Raw genomic sequence first — 14701 nt, forward strand, 5'->3', positions numbered from 1 at the left:
GTCCATAGAATGGATTGGCTGGGAACCTTGTGATCCAAAGATAGCAGACCATACTTTTCCTGCATCTGGCATTGTGTGTTGCATTAACTTAACAAAGATAGAAGTGGGAGTTGAACCATCTGCACTTCTGTGCAGATAACAGCCATGTGGAGAGTGAGACTGTGAAAACAGCATGGAGAATCCCACTTTTAACTGTGCCCTAGCTCCAGTTTGAATTGTGATTTGCAGTTTGAAAAAGTGGGATCAAAATTGGGGAGAGAAAACCACGTACTACACAGGAAAGAACTGAATAGTATAATGAGTCTAATGTTTTTCATTTCAATAACAAGAAAATACATATTTCTGCCTACAGGTATCACCACTGTATTAACCATGACAACTCTCAGCACCATTGCAAGAAATTCCTTACCCCGAGTTTCCTATGTCACTGCCATGGATCTGTTTGTGACCGTGTGCTTCTTATTTGTCTTTGCTGCTCTGATGGAGTATGCAACCCTCAACTACTATTCAAGCTGCAAGAAGCCACACTGTACAAAGAAGAAAAAGTCGGTAAGAGAGGATGATGTTTAAGACGAGGAGAAAGTCTTTTCCAATAACAGGAAATGCTGGTAAAAATAAGTCTTATTCAAATGTTCCGAACAGGGGCAGAACCTCTATTTACCTAATACTTCATTGGCGACCTCTCCTTTAAAAATGCCCAAACCAGCTCACAGCATTAAAATAAGAGAACAAAACAGCATAAGCAACAATAAAAGCTGAAGGGGAAAATATGATTTGAAAGAAGCAATTAACTAGACAGGGTCTTTCTGACTGTAAGATGTGCATGTACATAGACCACATCAGTGCCTGGAGGGTGAAAGCAGAGGCTAGTAAGTGTGATCTAAGGATGAGTGGATTTCTAAAGCTTAGCTCTCTTTAGGATTTGATCTCTCTCAACTCCTGTGGATTCAATCTGAAGATCTGCCTTTCACAGCACAAATTTGAACAGATTAGAGCCCCAGGAATGGGCAAGCGTGGGGATGTTTTATCCTCTGTCCCCTTTTTACTGATGTTTTTCTCCAGTGTCTGTGGAGAGGGTGAAAATAAATTCTGATCCAGGTATCCTAGGCATGCAGGATTTGAATCCAGCAGCACCTTAGCAACCAACACAATTTTCAGGGTGTGAGCTTTCAAGATCATACCTGAAGAAGGGAGCTCTGACTCTTGAAAGCTCATACCCTGAAAGTCTTGTTGGTCTCTAAGGTGCCTCTGGATTCAAATCCTGCTGTTCTATTGCAGATCAGCACAGTACCCTAGACATGGTTCTTTAACTGCCTTGTCAAGTTTCATAGTTCAGACATGAGTACTTTGTGGGCTGGAGAAGCAATCCAGGTACATACAAAACCCTCTCTAAGTGCCAAGACAGACTAAAACATATTCAGGTATCTCATCAGAAAGTTCATAGAATGAGATGTAAGAAGAGATTTTTGATTCTGGAAAGCTCATACCTGGAATACCTTGGTCTTCAAGATGCCACTGGACTCAAAACTTGCCCTTCTACTGCAGACCAACACCACTCACCACATGGAATAATAATTTGTAGTAGGATACAAATACTCATCCACCCCCTTTTTTGGCTATACTGAGATATGGGCAGCAAGAATCCATGGAAATGCTGCTCTATTCGTAACTTTTAGTCTTATCAAATGTACCACAAAAGTTCTGAGACCTGCCTGCTAATGTAAAAAAGGTGATCGAATTAAAGCGAGCCAGTAAGCACAGTCCTGAGTCTGTGAACTCAGATCTGGTTTTACTAACCTTGGACCATGTGTACTGCAAATGGGGTAAAGCTGCAATCTGTAAGTACTTGCTGGGAAAATGTACTTGATCATGTGTGTGAGAGAGAATGTGCAGTGAGGAAAGAAGATCAGCTGTCTTTTCTTCACACAAAGGATTGTATATTTCAATTACATCTTATTCGTCATTCTCCATATCAGAGGCTGCAGCAGAATCTTTAGTGAAGGGTGCAGACCAGGCCTCCTCCATTAAAAGGTTGCCAAATAGTAGCCCCTCTGAAAAAGATTGTGCTCTCTTCTCCTGTGAGGAGAATCAGGCAGGGCTAAATCCAAACACCTCATTGGGAGAAGAGATATTGTTGCTCCCAGAGACTATAGCAAAGATTTGTTCTATTTCCCTCATGAAGGCTGCAGCTGTTTCAACCCATATAAGCCAATTTCAGGACAAAAACAACAAAAATGTGCTCATTGCTGCAGCATGTCCAAAACACTTATTTGCAGAAATGGATATATTGTTTTTCTCGTTTGCAGTGGATATTCATGAATATATGTAAGCATCCTGGGTGGGTGGCAAGCATTAGTTTTGCTTTCCAACAAGTCCATCTGCTTTAAACCTGAACACTATGAATACAAAAAGAGTCCAGTAGCACCTTTAAGACTATCCAACTTTACCGTAGCATAAGCTTTTGAGAATCACAGTTCTCTTTGTCAGATGCAAGAAGAAACTTGCCCTCCATGCATCTGATAAAGAGAACTGTGGTTCTCGAAAGCTTATGCTACAATAAAGTTGGTTAGTCTTAAAGGTGCTACTGGACTCTTTTTGATTTTGCTACTACAGACTACAGACTAACACGGCTAACTCCTCTGGAACTATAAATACAGTGCATTATACTGACAATGGACAGTTATAATGACACGCTTATGGGGAGCAATCAGGATATGTACCACAACTATTGAATGTTGTGATTTTTTTCAACTAATATGAACATAGAGGCTCCTTTTTTGTTTTTGCAGTCACATCCCACATACAATTTTAAAGCACAAGATTGTTTCTTCAGATAACTTTCTTGTTCACTTGTCTAAAATGTTTATTAATATGATTTTTTTTTAAAAAATCACATGGGATGAGTTAATATGTGTTATTGTACTTAATTAACACACATTCAGCAATATACAATAAGGTTTTTATTATTATTATTTATTTAATTTATAGCCCGCCCGCCCTGCAAGCATTAGGAAACTCGTGGCACAGAGTGGTAAGCTGCAGTACTGCAGCCCAAGCTCTGCTCATGACCTGAGTTCAATCCTGGCAGAAGCCGGTTTCAGGTAGCCGGCTCAAGGTTGACTCAGCCTTCTATCTTTCCGAGGTTGGTAAAATGAGTACCCAGATTCCTGGGGGTAAAGTGTAGATGACTGGGGAAGGCAATGGCAAACCACCCCATAAAAAGTCTGCCAATGACATGGTGCTTGCACAGGGGACTACCTCTACCTTTTTTTTTTTTACTCCCTGTAAGCGGGCTCAGAGCGGGTTATAGCAGTGTAATCATACAAAGATAAACATGGGGTCTGTGTTAAATTTTCTAACATAAGGATGTAAGATGGGGAATGAGTCAAAAGCAGAAAACATAAAGAGCACAATTCATCATTTTTGAATCTCATTTAAGTTAAGTACATCTTTTAATGTGTGTGTGTGGTTGTGTTAAATCTCTCTCTCTCTCTCTCTCTCTCTCTCTCTCTCCCCCTCACACACACACACACACACACACACACACACACACACACACACACACACACACACAAGCACATCTTTTCATGCTTTCATTGAAATTCATGGGAGTTACTTAAAAGGGGGCATCTTTTGTTAGATTCTTACCAATACAAGTGAACTGAACATACATTTAACTAAATAATTAATTAAACTATGATTTGTATATGCAGCATAACATGACTATTTTCTTACATTTTTTCCTCTTCTTCTCTTATTTCCTTTATTTGAGCTACCTGATGTTAGTTTTGGTCACATGATGGTAAGTATGGATTAAATTGTCACAGCAGAGCCAGCGTGGTAAAGAGGTTAAAGAGAGAGTTTCTCTCTACACAAGACATCTTACATGGGGATGCTCAAGTGAAAGATCTTACACTTGTTTTCCCATTGTGGATATACATGCACTGATAGGGAGACAGACTACACTTGAGACTACACTTGAATATAAGACCGCACAGAAAGTAAGTCGCTTGATCATCCCCATGTAAGATGTCTTGTGTAGAGAGAGATTCTCAGACTAGCATCTGGGAAATCCAGGTTCAAATCCCCACTCTGCCATGGAAGGTGACTGGGTGTCTTTTGAGCCAGTCACCCTCTTTCAACCTAACCTACTTCACAGGGTCATTGTTGTGAGGATAAAAAGGAGGAGGGATATAATTGTTTTGGGTTTCCAATGGGAGGACAAAAGCAAGGTATAAATATCTACCTTACCAGAAAGTCATTTCTTTTTTCAAAATTAAATATTTTATTCTCTTTTTACCCATCTGGAGACTTACAGACACAAACTGAAATAAATTAGCATATTGAGAGACTGATTACTCAAGAAAAATGTGCATATTGAGTTAGTATTTAGTGGTTTTATGATGTTCACCATTTAACTACGTAGGGCTTATTAATTAAAACGGAATAGAATCCAGTTAAGCTTCTTGTTCATTAAGGGAGAGGGATAAGCACATGTTTAACATTTTATCATTCAACTTTTGCTAGAATATGTCCTGCATAATTATTTAATACAAAAATACATATCCATTCTCAAAAGCTCTCAATTATACAACTGCATAGAAAAATTTAGCATGAATTGGCTACTTATACAGAGTCATTTCAGTGATCTTGGCTATTCCCTTTCTGTCAGATGGTTTAACATTTCAAAAGGCAGAGAATACTACAGTGTTGATGTTGTCCTCCTTGACCACTGCTGTTGTGTTCATGTTTCCTATTTGGAATGCCGAATCAGAGTGGGTAAGGTCCAAAAGGTTGTGTATCTGGCTCTGTGGGCACTGCAGAAAGACTGCAGTCTGAGACCCTGGAGAACCACAGCCAGTCAGAGTAGACAAGACTGACTTTGATAGACCTAAGACCTGACTCTGTCTAATGCAGCTTCACGTGTTCAGTGTTCCCATTTTAAAAGGACTGCCTAATCATAGAAAAGTTATGCTTCAGATAGAATTGTTATATTCTTTAGACCTGAAGCCCATAATCATGAAACGTAACGTACAAACAGCCTAGAAACCAAATAACACCTCTTTTCTGTGGATATTTTTTTTAAAAAATGAGGGAACATTGAAACAGCCCCTCTACCCCATAGTAGCATGAGTGTGGTGTACTCCAGGAAAGCTGCACCATATGCTTTTTCTACATGTCTAGATCAGTTCTATTATTTGCTAAAATTCAGATGTTGCCATAGCAGCCAATGTACAGCCTTTTCTGTCCTCTTTTTTTCCCACAGAACTATTCTGTACTTGAGATGAGACCTCCTCCTACAGTCATTGCATTGAATAATGCCATGTACTGGCAAGAATTTGAAGACAATTGTATCTATGAATGTCTGGATGGGAAGGACTGTCAGAGCTTTTTCTGCTGTTATGAAGAATGTAAATCAGGATCATGGAGGAAAGGTCGGATACACATAGACATCTTAGAACTAGACTCTTATTCAAGGGTCTTTTTCCCTACATCATTCCTGCTATTCAACTTGGTATACTGGGTTGGATACCTCTATCTTTAGGCGCAGTGAAGGAAACTGTCTTTTCACACTTCTTGGGGATTGCAGACATGAAGAAGTACAGGACACAGCCAGGTTTTTCTCAAGTTGAACCTTATTCTTTCTCATCAAAGGAAGAAACACTGTTATTTATTCCTTTGCCTGAAAAAAACAGCATTATTGATTTCAAGTATGAGATTTCTGCTAAATACACCAGTCACTGTTGTGTTACACATCATTGTTTCTACATGATGGAGCATTTACTTTTTTCTCTGGGTTTCAGATTGCTATGTAGCACTCAGGCAAAGAAGCTAAAGGCAAGTATCATTTAGGTTTTCCATTCTTATACTCCTTTCTATTTTATGGGGGCTCAAACCAGCTCTTATTGGTGCAGGTCATCCAGGAGACTATCGACTTTTCCTAGACCTACGTTTGATCACCCCACCCCCCATGAAAAGCCACTGAAATTCACGTATAAGAGTCATGATGTTTGATGTGAATTTACACATTTTAAGCACTTGCATCTCTCAAGAAAAAACACAGGTTTTACTTAAAATGCGTTTTTACAATTTAGTGTTCATTTAACAGCTTCCCCTTTTTACTGGTCAAATACTGCAGGAAATAAATTTATTTCTAGAAACTTGAAACTTGATAAGGCTTAGTTTGTTTATGATAGTGTAGCAGATTGTAGCTGATAGGACATAGGATTCGTTATACAATAGCACTAGGAGGATGCGATTAATTTAATTTCTCCCATACATTTTAAAGCTTCTTTTTCCATCAGTTTGTTTAGAGTGAAAAAAACCCTGTAGATCTAGCATGTTCTGCTGTATTCCATCTATGCAGATTCAAATCTGTGCATCACAATCAGAGTTCTGTCTGAGCGCAAAGGTGCACACAGATCTCTTAAACAGAAAAGGTCCCCAATCATTCCATTGGAGAGACCAGTCATCATTATGTACATTCTTTTGGAGTTCATGAGTTAGATTCTGCCATTTAAATGAATATGGAAGTGTTTGAAAGGTAAAGGATTCTTTACGCTTTGGAGTACCTGACTAAGAGCCGAACTACATTATACGAATGACACGTGAATGACACGCAAACGGACTTACACATCTCCATTTTGCTTTCCTGTACACTCACCAGTGCGGCCAGACTGCGCTTGATCCCGTGTCCATGCTGGAACGGGTTTCTTCTCCACTCCTCCAAGATGCAGGAATGGTATCCCATCATGCACCGCCAGTTTGCGCATGCTTAAATCATCCCCTGGAACCGTCTCCTGTCCCCTATTGCCTTTCTGTGTGGGAAGAGGGAAACTGAAGCAAAACAGAATCACCACTCTGCAACAGCAACTTGATGATATGGTCCACGGACACTTGCCAATGTAAACCGCTTTTTTGCTGACACGTGCACAGAGCAGAGCTATGGACACGAGTTCATAGGGGGTAAAAGACACAGGAAGGTGAGGGGAAAAAATTAATCTGGCCACTTGCATAGACTCATGTATTTCGTCTCGACTAGTTCGGCTCTCAGAGGCACTCTCCGGACTAAGGAAATAGAGGGGTTTTTTCCTCCTTGTATCAGCAGATCAACAGCAGCCTTATGTATGTGGACATGATAGTCTTTTGAAAGAAAGTACACTAGAGGTTCAGATTTCAATAACAGAGTTTGAAAAGTTCTTGGGTATAGAAGTATTAAGGTTTTTTTTTACCCAAATAGATTTAAGTTAGAAATGTGTTTTGTACTTTCAGGACATGTTTCAGACATTAAGTTGCCAGATAATGTCATTTTTTATGTGTTGTAAACTATTCATCTTTGGCAAACCCATATCCTTTTTGAGTGACATTTGCCAGTATAAACATGTCAATAATGTCTACATTTTTAAAAATAAGTTTTCACAATTCTTTCAAATAGTTCACAAATTTGGGGTAGAATGGCATTTTCAAAAGTGTACTGTCAATACCATCATATGCCTTTTTCTGTCAATCTAGAGTATTATTTGATTATTTCCAAACTCATATGTTTTTCTCTCAAGTGTTTGAATACTGCGTAGTTTCATATTGTTCTGTATATTTTCATTTGAAACAGAAACAAGGGCAGAGAGACACCCAAGAGCATGATACCACAAATAGCACAGAACATAAAGGGAAATTAATTGCATTTAATTTATAAAAACTGATGCACAGGTAATTGATCTCCATAATTTGGATTTTTTTAAAAAAATAATAATAATAAAGTTATTCCCCTGGACAAATACTTGTTTTTTAAAAAAGTTTTCACAAATAGCGTGTGCAGTTGTTAAGTGGTAAACAGAGAACATATAGAGAATTAATTTTTTGTCAGCAGAAGGTCCCAAACAATTATTTTTTATTTGTTGCATAATACAAACAACATTGCTAATGCATTAGCTGGATCATGATCTTCGTATTGCACTTCAGTAATCTCAGCCCATTTTTTAAAATTGATTTTTAAAAACAAATTCTGTTATGGATTTGGCCTTTTGTCATGTGTAGACGTGGGTCCTTATAGTTGTGTGAATTACAGAATGTCAATACAGAGAAGAATTAATCAGAATGGATGTCTGGTAAGAATCACATACACACACAAATAATAAGAAAGTGAACTAATAATACAAGTAAGTTTGCAAAGTGAACAAGGCAACAGATCCTGCAAACACTCTACCAAAAGCATTGGACTTTTCTTTAATGAAGTAGAATAAAGAATTATTTACAGTACAATTTTTGAAAAGGATTACTTCCTTCTACGTCCATGGAAGTTAATGGGCTTAGAAGAGTATACCTGTGCTTAGGATGGAACTGTAAATAAACAACATATTTTATTCCTGGTTGCATAAAATATAAAGTCCCCTTTTGGCGATAGTACTTTGTATTCTAGTCTCAGCTATCTCTTGTGACATGGTCACAACTCTGTGCCTTATATAGAAGATCAATTCTGTAAAAATATCCATCATTATTAAGGATGTAGCAACAAATTATTTGGGCTTCATATCCTTTTTCACCAAAGCACCATGTAAGACTAGGACAAAACAGAGCCAACGTATCTAGCAGCAGTCTTGGAATGCCTAAATGACAAAGATCATATTCCATCTAGATACACACTCAAAGAACACATTTCTTTTGACCTGTGAAACTGTCTTTTATAAGCCCTGTAGTCATAGGAAGCACAGGGAAATATTTCCTGGATCTGAAATATTTTTATTTCAGTTTGTTCCTTACAAAATCTTGGCTTGCAGATTTCCTCTATCGGTGCTTATCCTTCCTATTTCAAGAGAATCCCTTGCTGTGAATTGTCAAGCATTATGAACATACTTAATATAAATAAACACACATGATACTGTGATATCTCAAATTTAACAAAGCCTACAGATGATGCGTGCCATTCAGCCAATCTTTACTCAAGTCTCACTCGTGTTAATTAATCATGGGCTTGTACTTAAATCTATGAAATTTAAAAGTATATTAGTCTTGATCATACCTATTGCTTCAAAACTGTTTTGCAACTTGAAGTTCCACTGTGTCTGATCGATCTTCTGACTAAGTCATTGATTTAGTTTATGCCATCGTAGAGAGAAAATAGGAAATAACTACTGTAGTTTGTTGTTTAGTGCTGTGGGAAATGTTCTTACTTTTATCTTGCATATTGCACCTTTCTGTTTTGGATGTATGTAGGATTTTCTACTGGTTTCTTTGCTTTGTCACTCAATTGTGGCAACTAGGGTTGCCAGGTCCCCTTACCCTCCCCACAGGAGGGGAGAGACCTGGCTCTTACCTTGTTCTTCCCTTCTTTATTTTTTACTTAGGGCATGTGGTCTTATGGCTGCTCATGCCATCACTTCTGGTGATGTCACTTGTGGTGATGTCATTGTGCAGGCTCAGGGTGTGCTCCCACTTCACAGCAGGCTGATTTGGGCCTCAAACAGGCCCTATTTGGCCTATTTAGGGCCCAAATAGGCCCACGGAAAAGCATGGACGTGCTCCCGGAGTGGCGCCATGACATCAGTGATGTCATGCTGCCTCTGTAGTGTGCCCAGGATGGCTGTTCCCATGCCTTCCTCCCCCACCAGCCAGGTAAGTAGAGGCAGGGGGTGGAGAGTGAAACTGGAGGATCCCCCACTCCCACTGGGGAATGGGATCCCTAGTGGCAACTGATTCAAAAACCCATTTTTCTACAAGTTCAACTAATAAAAGACCTGGGGGTTAACTATTGCTTTTAGCAATAATACACATAACAAAATTAGTTGGATATTTATGAGTGCAATCTCATTGTTTCACCAAAATGTAAGCAACTAATTTTTTTATTGTATTATTATCTACTTTTACTGTCTTATGAACAAAGCACAACAGAATTTTCTTGGAGTGTCTATGGAGTATATGACTTTGAGATTTGCGTTTCAGGTTCTATGTTCTCTAAGTAATGCCATAAGAAAGCTGTCTTTGGACAAAGAATGTTACAAGTGGGTATAAAAGTTTCCTCTTAATGGTTACTTAGTGTGTAACATGAGAGATGTTAGAGACAGTGCATTATACCTATATTTGTTCCTGCCAGCCAGAACAACATAGAACACAGTTTCCTGGCAGCATTTTGATGATCATCATTGCTGGAGATGAAGAAAGCAATCTCTTATTCTTTCTTCTTTAGCCCTTTTGTACAGTACCTCCCTTTTATACCTTGAAGGCAGCTCTGTAGGGGCAAGACCTCGATCTGTGCCTGGTGCATAGTTCTTTCTTAACTACAGTCCCTGGCATCTGGTAAGAAGGGGACCCAAGACCTACTGCTTTCCAGCAGATTCATGCCTTTCTCCAGGTATTTGGTGCAGGAAGGAGAGAAATGTTTTTGCATTATCCTTCTCCCATCCTCAGAGGTCTTTGAATGTGCAAGTAGGATGTCAAGTACAGTTACCATCAAAGGTCAGCAAGAGGAAGGTAACTATACACAATCCTTACCAGAGCAGAGAGCTTTGAATGCAAGTGAAGTGTCTAGCACAATCCTAGAGATTTGCTAAAATCCAAAGATTTAGGGAGGCTGATGTTTTATTATTTATCCCTCTTCAAATGTACACAACAAATCAACTCATTGTAATCTATTCCAGAATTTTTATAGTTCTGCCTGCCGCTACCCAGAACTACCATTACAAATGAAAACTATGAGGAAAAGCATTTGTTTTCTTCCTTCTACTAAGCATAAGCTGGTGCAGTTTCATTCTTGACATAGCAAGGCTAATTGTGATGAATTTTCAGCATCTCCACTATACTACCATTTAGAGATGGGCATGAACCACAAAAAAACCAAACCGTGAAGTTCGTGGTCTCACGAACCAAGAACCACGACCTGGGGCAAGTTTATGAACCAGTTCGTGGTTCGTGGTTCATGGGGTTTAAATGCCCCTTTCTGGATGCTTAGCAGTGGCAGGGAAGGGGGCATTTGACAGTTTAAAGGGCCCTTTCCTGCCTTGCAAGGGGCAGGTCCCTTTAAACTATCCACTGGCAGGTGGCAGGGGGAATCCCTCCCTCACTGCCTGCCAGCTGATAGTTTAAAGGGACCTGCTGCTTGCAAGTGGCAGGGCCCTTTTAGCTGGCCAAATCCCAGCCCCCAGCCCCAGCCCCACACTTATCTTGTCCTGTAGGCTCGTGGTATCCTTCCCCTCCTCCCACAAGGAGCGGGAAGGCTATTTTTGGCCTCTTCCTCCACTGCGTGAGCCCACAGGGCAGCGGAGGAGGCTGAAAATGGCATTCCCAACCCTCAAATGGCTGCCGCAGTGGTGGAGGAAGCTGAAAACGACCTTTCTGCCCCTCAAATGGCCACCGTGGCAGCCTTCCCACCCCTTGCAGGAGGAGGGGGAGGACACCGCAGGCCCGCAGGGCAAGGTAAGTGTGGGGCTGGGGCTGGGCTGGAGGGGTGGGGGCTGGGGGCTAGGGTTTGGGCAGTTTAAAGGGCCCTGCTGCTTGCAAGCAGCAGGTCCCTTTAAACTATCAGTTGGCAAGCAGTGAGGCGGGATCCCCCCGCCGCCTACCAGCTGATAGTTTAAAGGGACCTGCCGCTTGCAAGCTGCAGGAAAAGTTTATATGGCCATTTCCCCAGGGAAATGGCCATTTAAACTGCCCCTTTAATACGACCCAAACGAACCAGTAGACCAGTTCGTGGAAGTTCATGGAAACGAGCTTCCACGAACCACTGGTTCATGAACCATGAACCAGCCTGGTTCATGCGTTTTTTGGGGGTCGTCATTCGATTCATGCCCATCTCTACAACCATTTAGTTTTTCTGATTGGTTTAAGGCAAGCAACTGTTAACTCATCTCTTGAAAAAGAATTATCATTCATGAATGTACTTATTTGCAAGCTGTAGTATCAGCACTTGAATGAAACTTGTATTCATTTTGCCATATAGAAGAAAAACAAAAGATTTAAAACATGAAAAGGCAAATAGAATTGCTATATGGAGTCATACAGGCAAAACTTAATCAGAATTTGGAACAATTGTTCTTCAAAAATCTAAAATAATCAAGAAAAGAGCCCTTGCACATTTTCTTCTTGTGCTCTGTCTGTCATTTTGTCCCAATGGAGGTGAATATTCAAGCCCACTTCATTATGGAGTCTGACATCAGTTGCCAACTAACAGTCATTTTTTCAGTAGTACAAGAGGGAGCATTTGCTAAGCACTTTGTACCTTATAGAAACACTCTCCTTAGTACAGAATTTAGAGGTCTCATTTATCTTAACCTTGGTTCCTAACACCAAAGCCTTCACTCCAATATCTAAGGAAAATAAAAAACCATTACTGCTCACATTTAAACTAATGTGAGTTTATCACAAAATACAATATTATGTGGATTTGACATTCTGGCTGTAATTTACAAACTATTTCTTCTAGAGCAGCACTACTCTAATTCAGTAGGTCTTCTGTGAATCATGAGCTAAGTGGCTTGTGTACTGGAGAATTGGTATGGGAGCTAAACTTAAGCCTACATGATATCTCAATTAACTGAAGTATAGCTTTGCTTCTGTTTCAGTCTTTGTTGTTTATTTGATCCAAAGAAACTAAAGGCACAGTGATTATTTCAGAACGGGTCTTCACAAGATTTACAGGAAATATGCTCCAAACAACAAAAACAAACTAAATAAAAGAACTTAGAGAATAACAGAAGCATTTGGAACAAACTGCATTGCTGTCTCTTTTTCTAATAACAACCCTGACAGTCAATAGAGTGGCAAACTGGGACCACCCACGAATCACGTACAGGGTATAGTTGGGGGAATTTTCCAGGTATGTATATAAGTTTGCAAGCATTAAAAAAAGCTTATGTCATTTATGAACAGAACCTAAGAAGCCTATATCCTCACTCCTCCATGTGGCGCTTCATATTTCCAGAGGCCTCAATAAAGTCCATGGATCTAAAAGGAACATGTGTTGCAATGTGAGGCCTAGTGAGGCACTTGATAATGCATCATTACTTACTTTCTTAGCGCACAAGAAGGGAGGGTGATGATGTCCAGCTTGAAATTCAGTTCCAACATGAACAAGAAGACCCCAGGGGTTGTGCTTATAGACTAGTGACCATAATTCCTAACCTTATGGGAAATGTCTTCCATATCATGACTGTTTGGTTTAGGTGATAACTGTTAAAGCTAAAGCTTCAGAACAATCTCCAAGCTGTGCATGAAATAATGACATCTACCAAGGCTTTCATGTCTCCATATGCTTTACTACAAAGTATTTTGGAGGATATGCAGATCTCTAACCTGTGTCAGTAGCAGTTACACATTTTTTGGTATGTTCACTAACTGCTGTAGAGAAAAGCACACATTCATTTCATTACAAACCCTTCTTAAAAACAAAATTATATGAAATTCCTATTTTCATTATTTTGCTTAGAAAAATCATTAGTTTCCATCCAATTATATTCTCTTAAATGTTTAGACCTTTAAACAGATCTTAATCTAATCATACCAAAACTCTTTTTTATTTTTCTAGCCATATATGGCTAATTAGAAAAAAACATACTATTCAGATCTTTAGTCACTATCCCTGTGTCCAAACATTTCTCTGTATCTTTCTAGTGATAAAGTATCCATATTACTCTTCCAATGTCTGTAGTGATTCTTTCTTCTGTTACTGTAGGACAGGTATTGCTTGGAGTCTGAGAAATTTTCAACATATGCTGCCTATTCAACTTACTCTGGGTATCTGACTCGCACAACATTAGAATTTTTCCTTTTATAAGCTCAGATGTTGCTATGGAGCATGTTGGAAGGCAGTGTAATTAGAATCAATCCAAGTGACTTTTCTTTTCTGACTTAGTTAACTTCTCCTCTCCATATCTACAAACAATTATAGTGCCTTCAGCTTTGAGCATTAATCTTATCACTGCTAAAGTCTCAGCTCAACAATCTTGTAGAAATTCATTTGGAAAGAAAGAAGGTGGACACCTGACCTTTTCAATTCAATTTCATAGGACCATATACATAATTTCTTCTTTCATTCCTGAAAAAATTTCAGCATGATTCACTAAAGCCAAAACAGCAAGAGAGAATTGGATAATTTTGAACCACATCATCTTTAATCAACTTGGATAATCTGCCAGAAGCAACTAGGCTTGGTGGCCCATTTACTAGACTGGTCAAACAGCCACTGCCGGTGCCAGGGTTTCTGGCGCCTGCGCCCCCCCCCCCACAGCGAGCGCGCCACAGACTGCGCGATGACGTCATCGTGCAGCGCAAGCCGGGGGCATTCACCAGCGGATGGCTGGGGTGGTGGGCAGAGGCTGCTCCGCGCTCCGCATGCCACCCCGGCAGCGGCTCGTGGCTGCTGCGCCCGGCTGGGTCATGTGGCGGCAGCGGCAGCGGCACAGGGCTGGCTGGCTGCAGCAACTGTGGGCCAGCCACGCCAGCTCCGCGGCGAACGCCTCTGCCTCCAACACCCCCTCCGGCGCCTCTCCAGTGCCCTCACACCTGAGGCCACCGCCAACCTGGCCTCTATGGGTGCGCCAGCCCTGCAAGCAGCAACTTTGAATCATGAGAACTAAATGAAACCTTCTTAATACGCAAGAATCAGATGGTAGGAACTGGGAATGGCTGGTGGCCATTTCTATCATGCTTTGCTAGTGAGATTCTGGAAGTGTATCTACCTAAGTATCACTGGAAACAGAAATTGTTGAAACAG

The 14701-nt window shown here is 40.3% G+C and overlaps 1 protein-coding gene across 1 annotated transcript in view; it reads left to right on the top strand.

Annotated features, from left to right (window-relative positions):
* Positions 1–5545, top strand: part of GABRG3 (gamma-aminobutyric acid type A receptor subunit gamma3) — a 523442-nt gene extending 517897 nt beyond the window's left edge. The window contains exons 8-10 of the mRNA XM_054974373.1: positions 353–549; positions 3773–3802; positions 5267–5545. Coding sequence (XP_054830348.1) covers positions 353–549; positions 3773–3802; positions 5267–5545 — 506 coding nt within the window. The remainder of the gene's footprint in view (positions 1–352; positions 550–3772; positions 3803–5266) is intronic.
* Positions 5546–14701: the final 9156 nt, after the last annotated feature.

The sequence above is a fragment of the Eublepharis macularius genome, chromosome 3, assembly GCF_028583425.1.
Source record: "Eublepharis macularius isolate TG4126 chromosome 3, MPM_Emac_v1.0, whole genome shotgun sequence".
In the NCBI taxonomy this organism is placed as follows: Eukaryota; Metazoa; Chordata; class Lepidosauria; order Squamata; family Eublepharidae; genus Eublepharis; species Eublepharis macularius.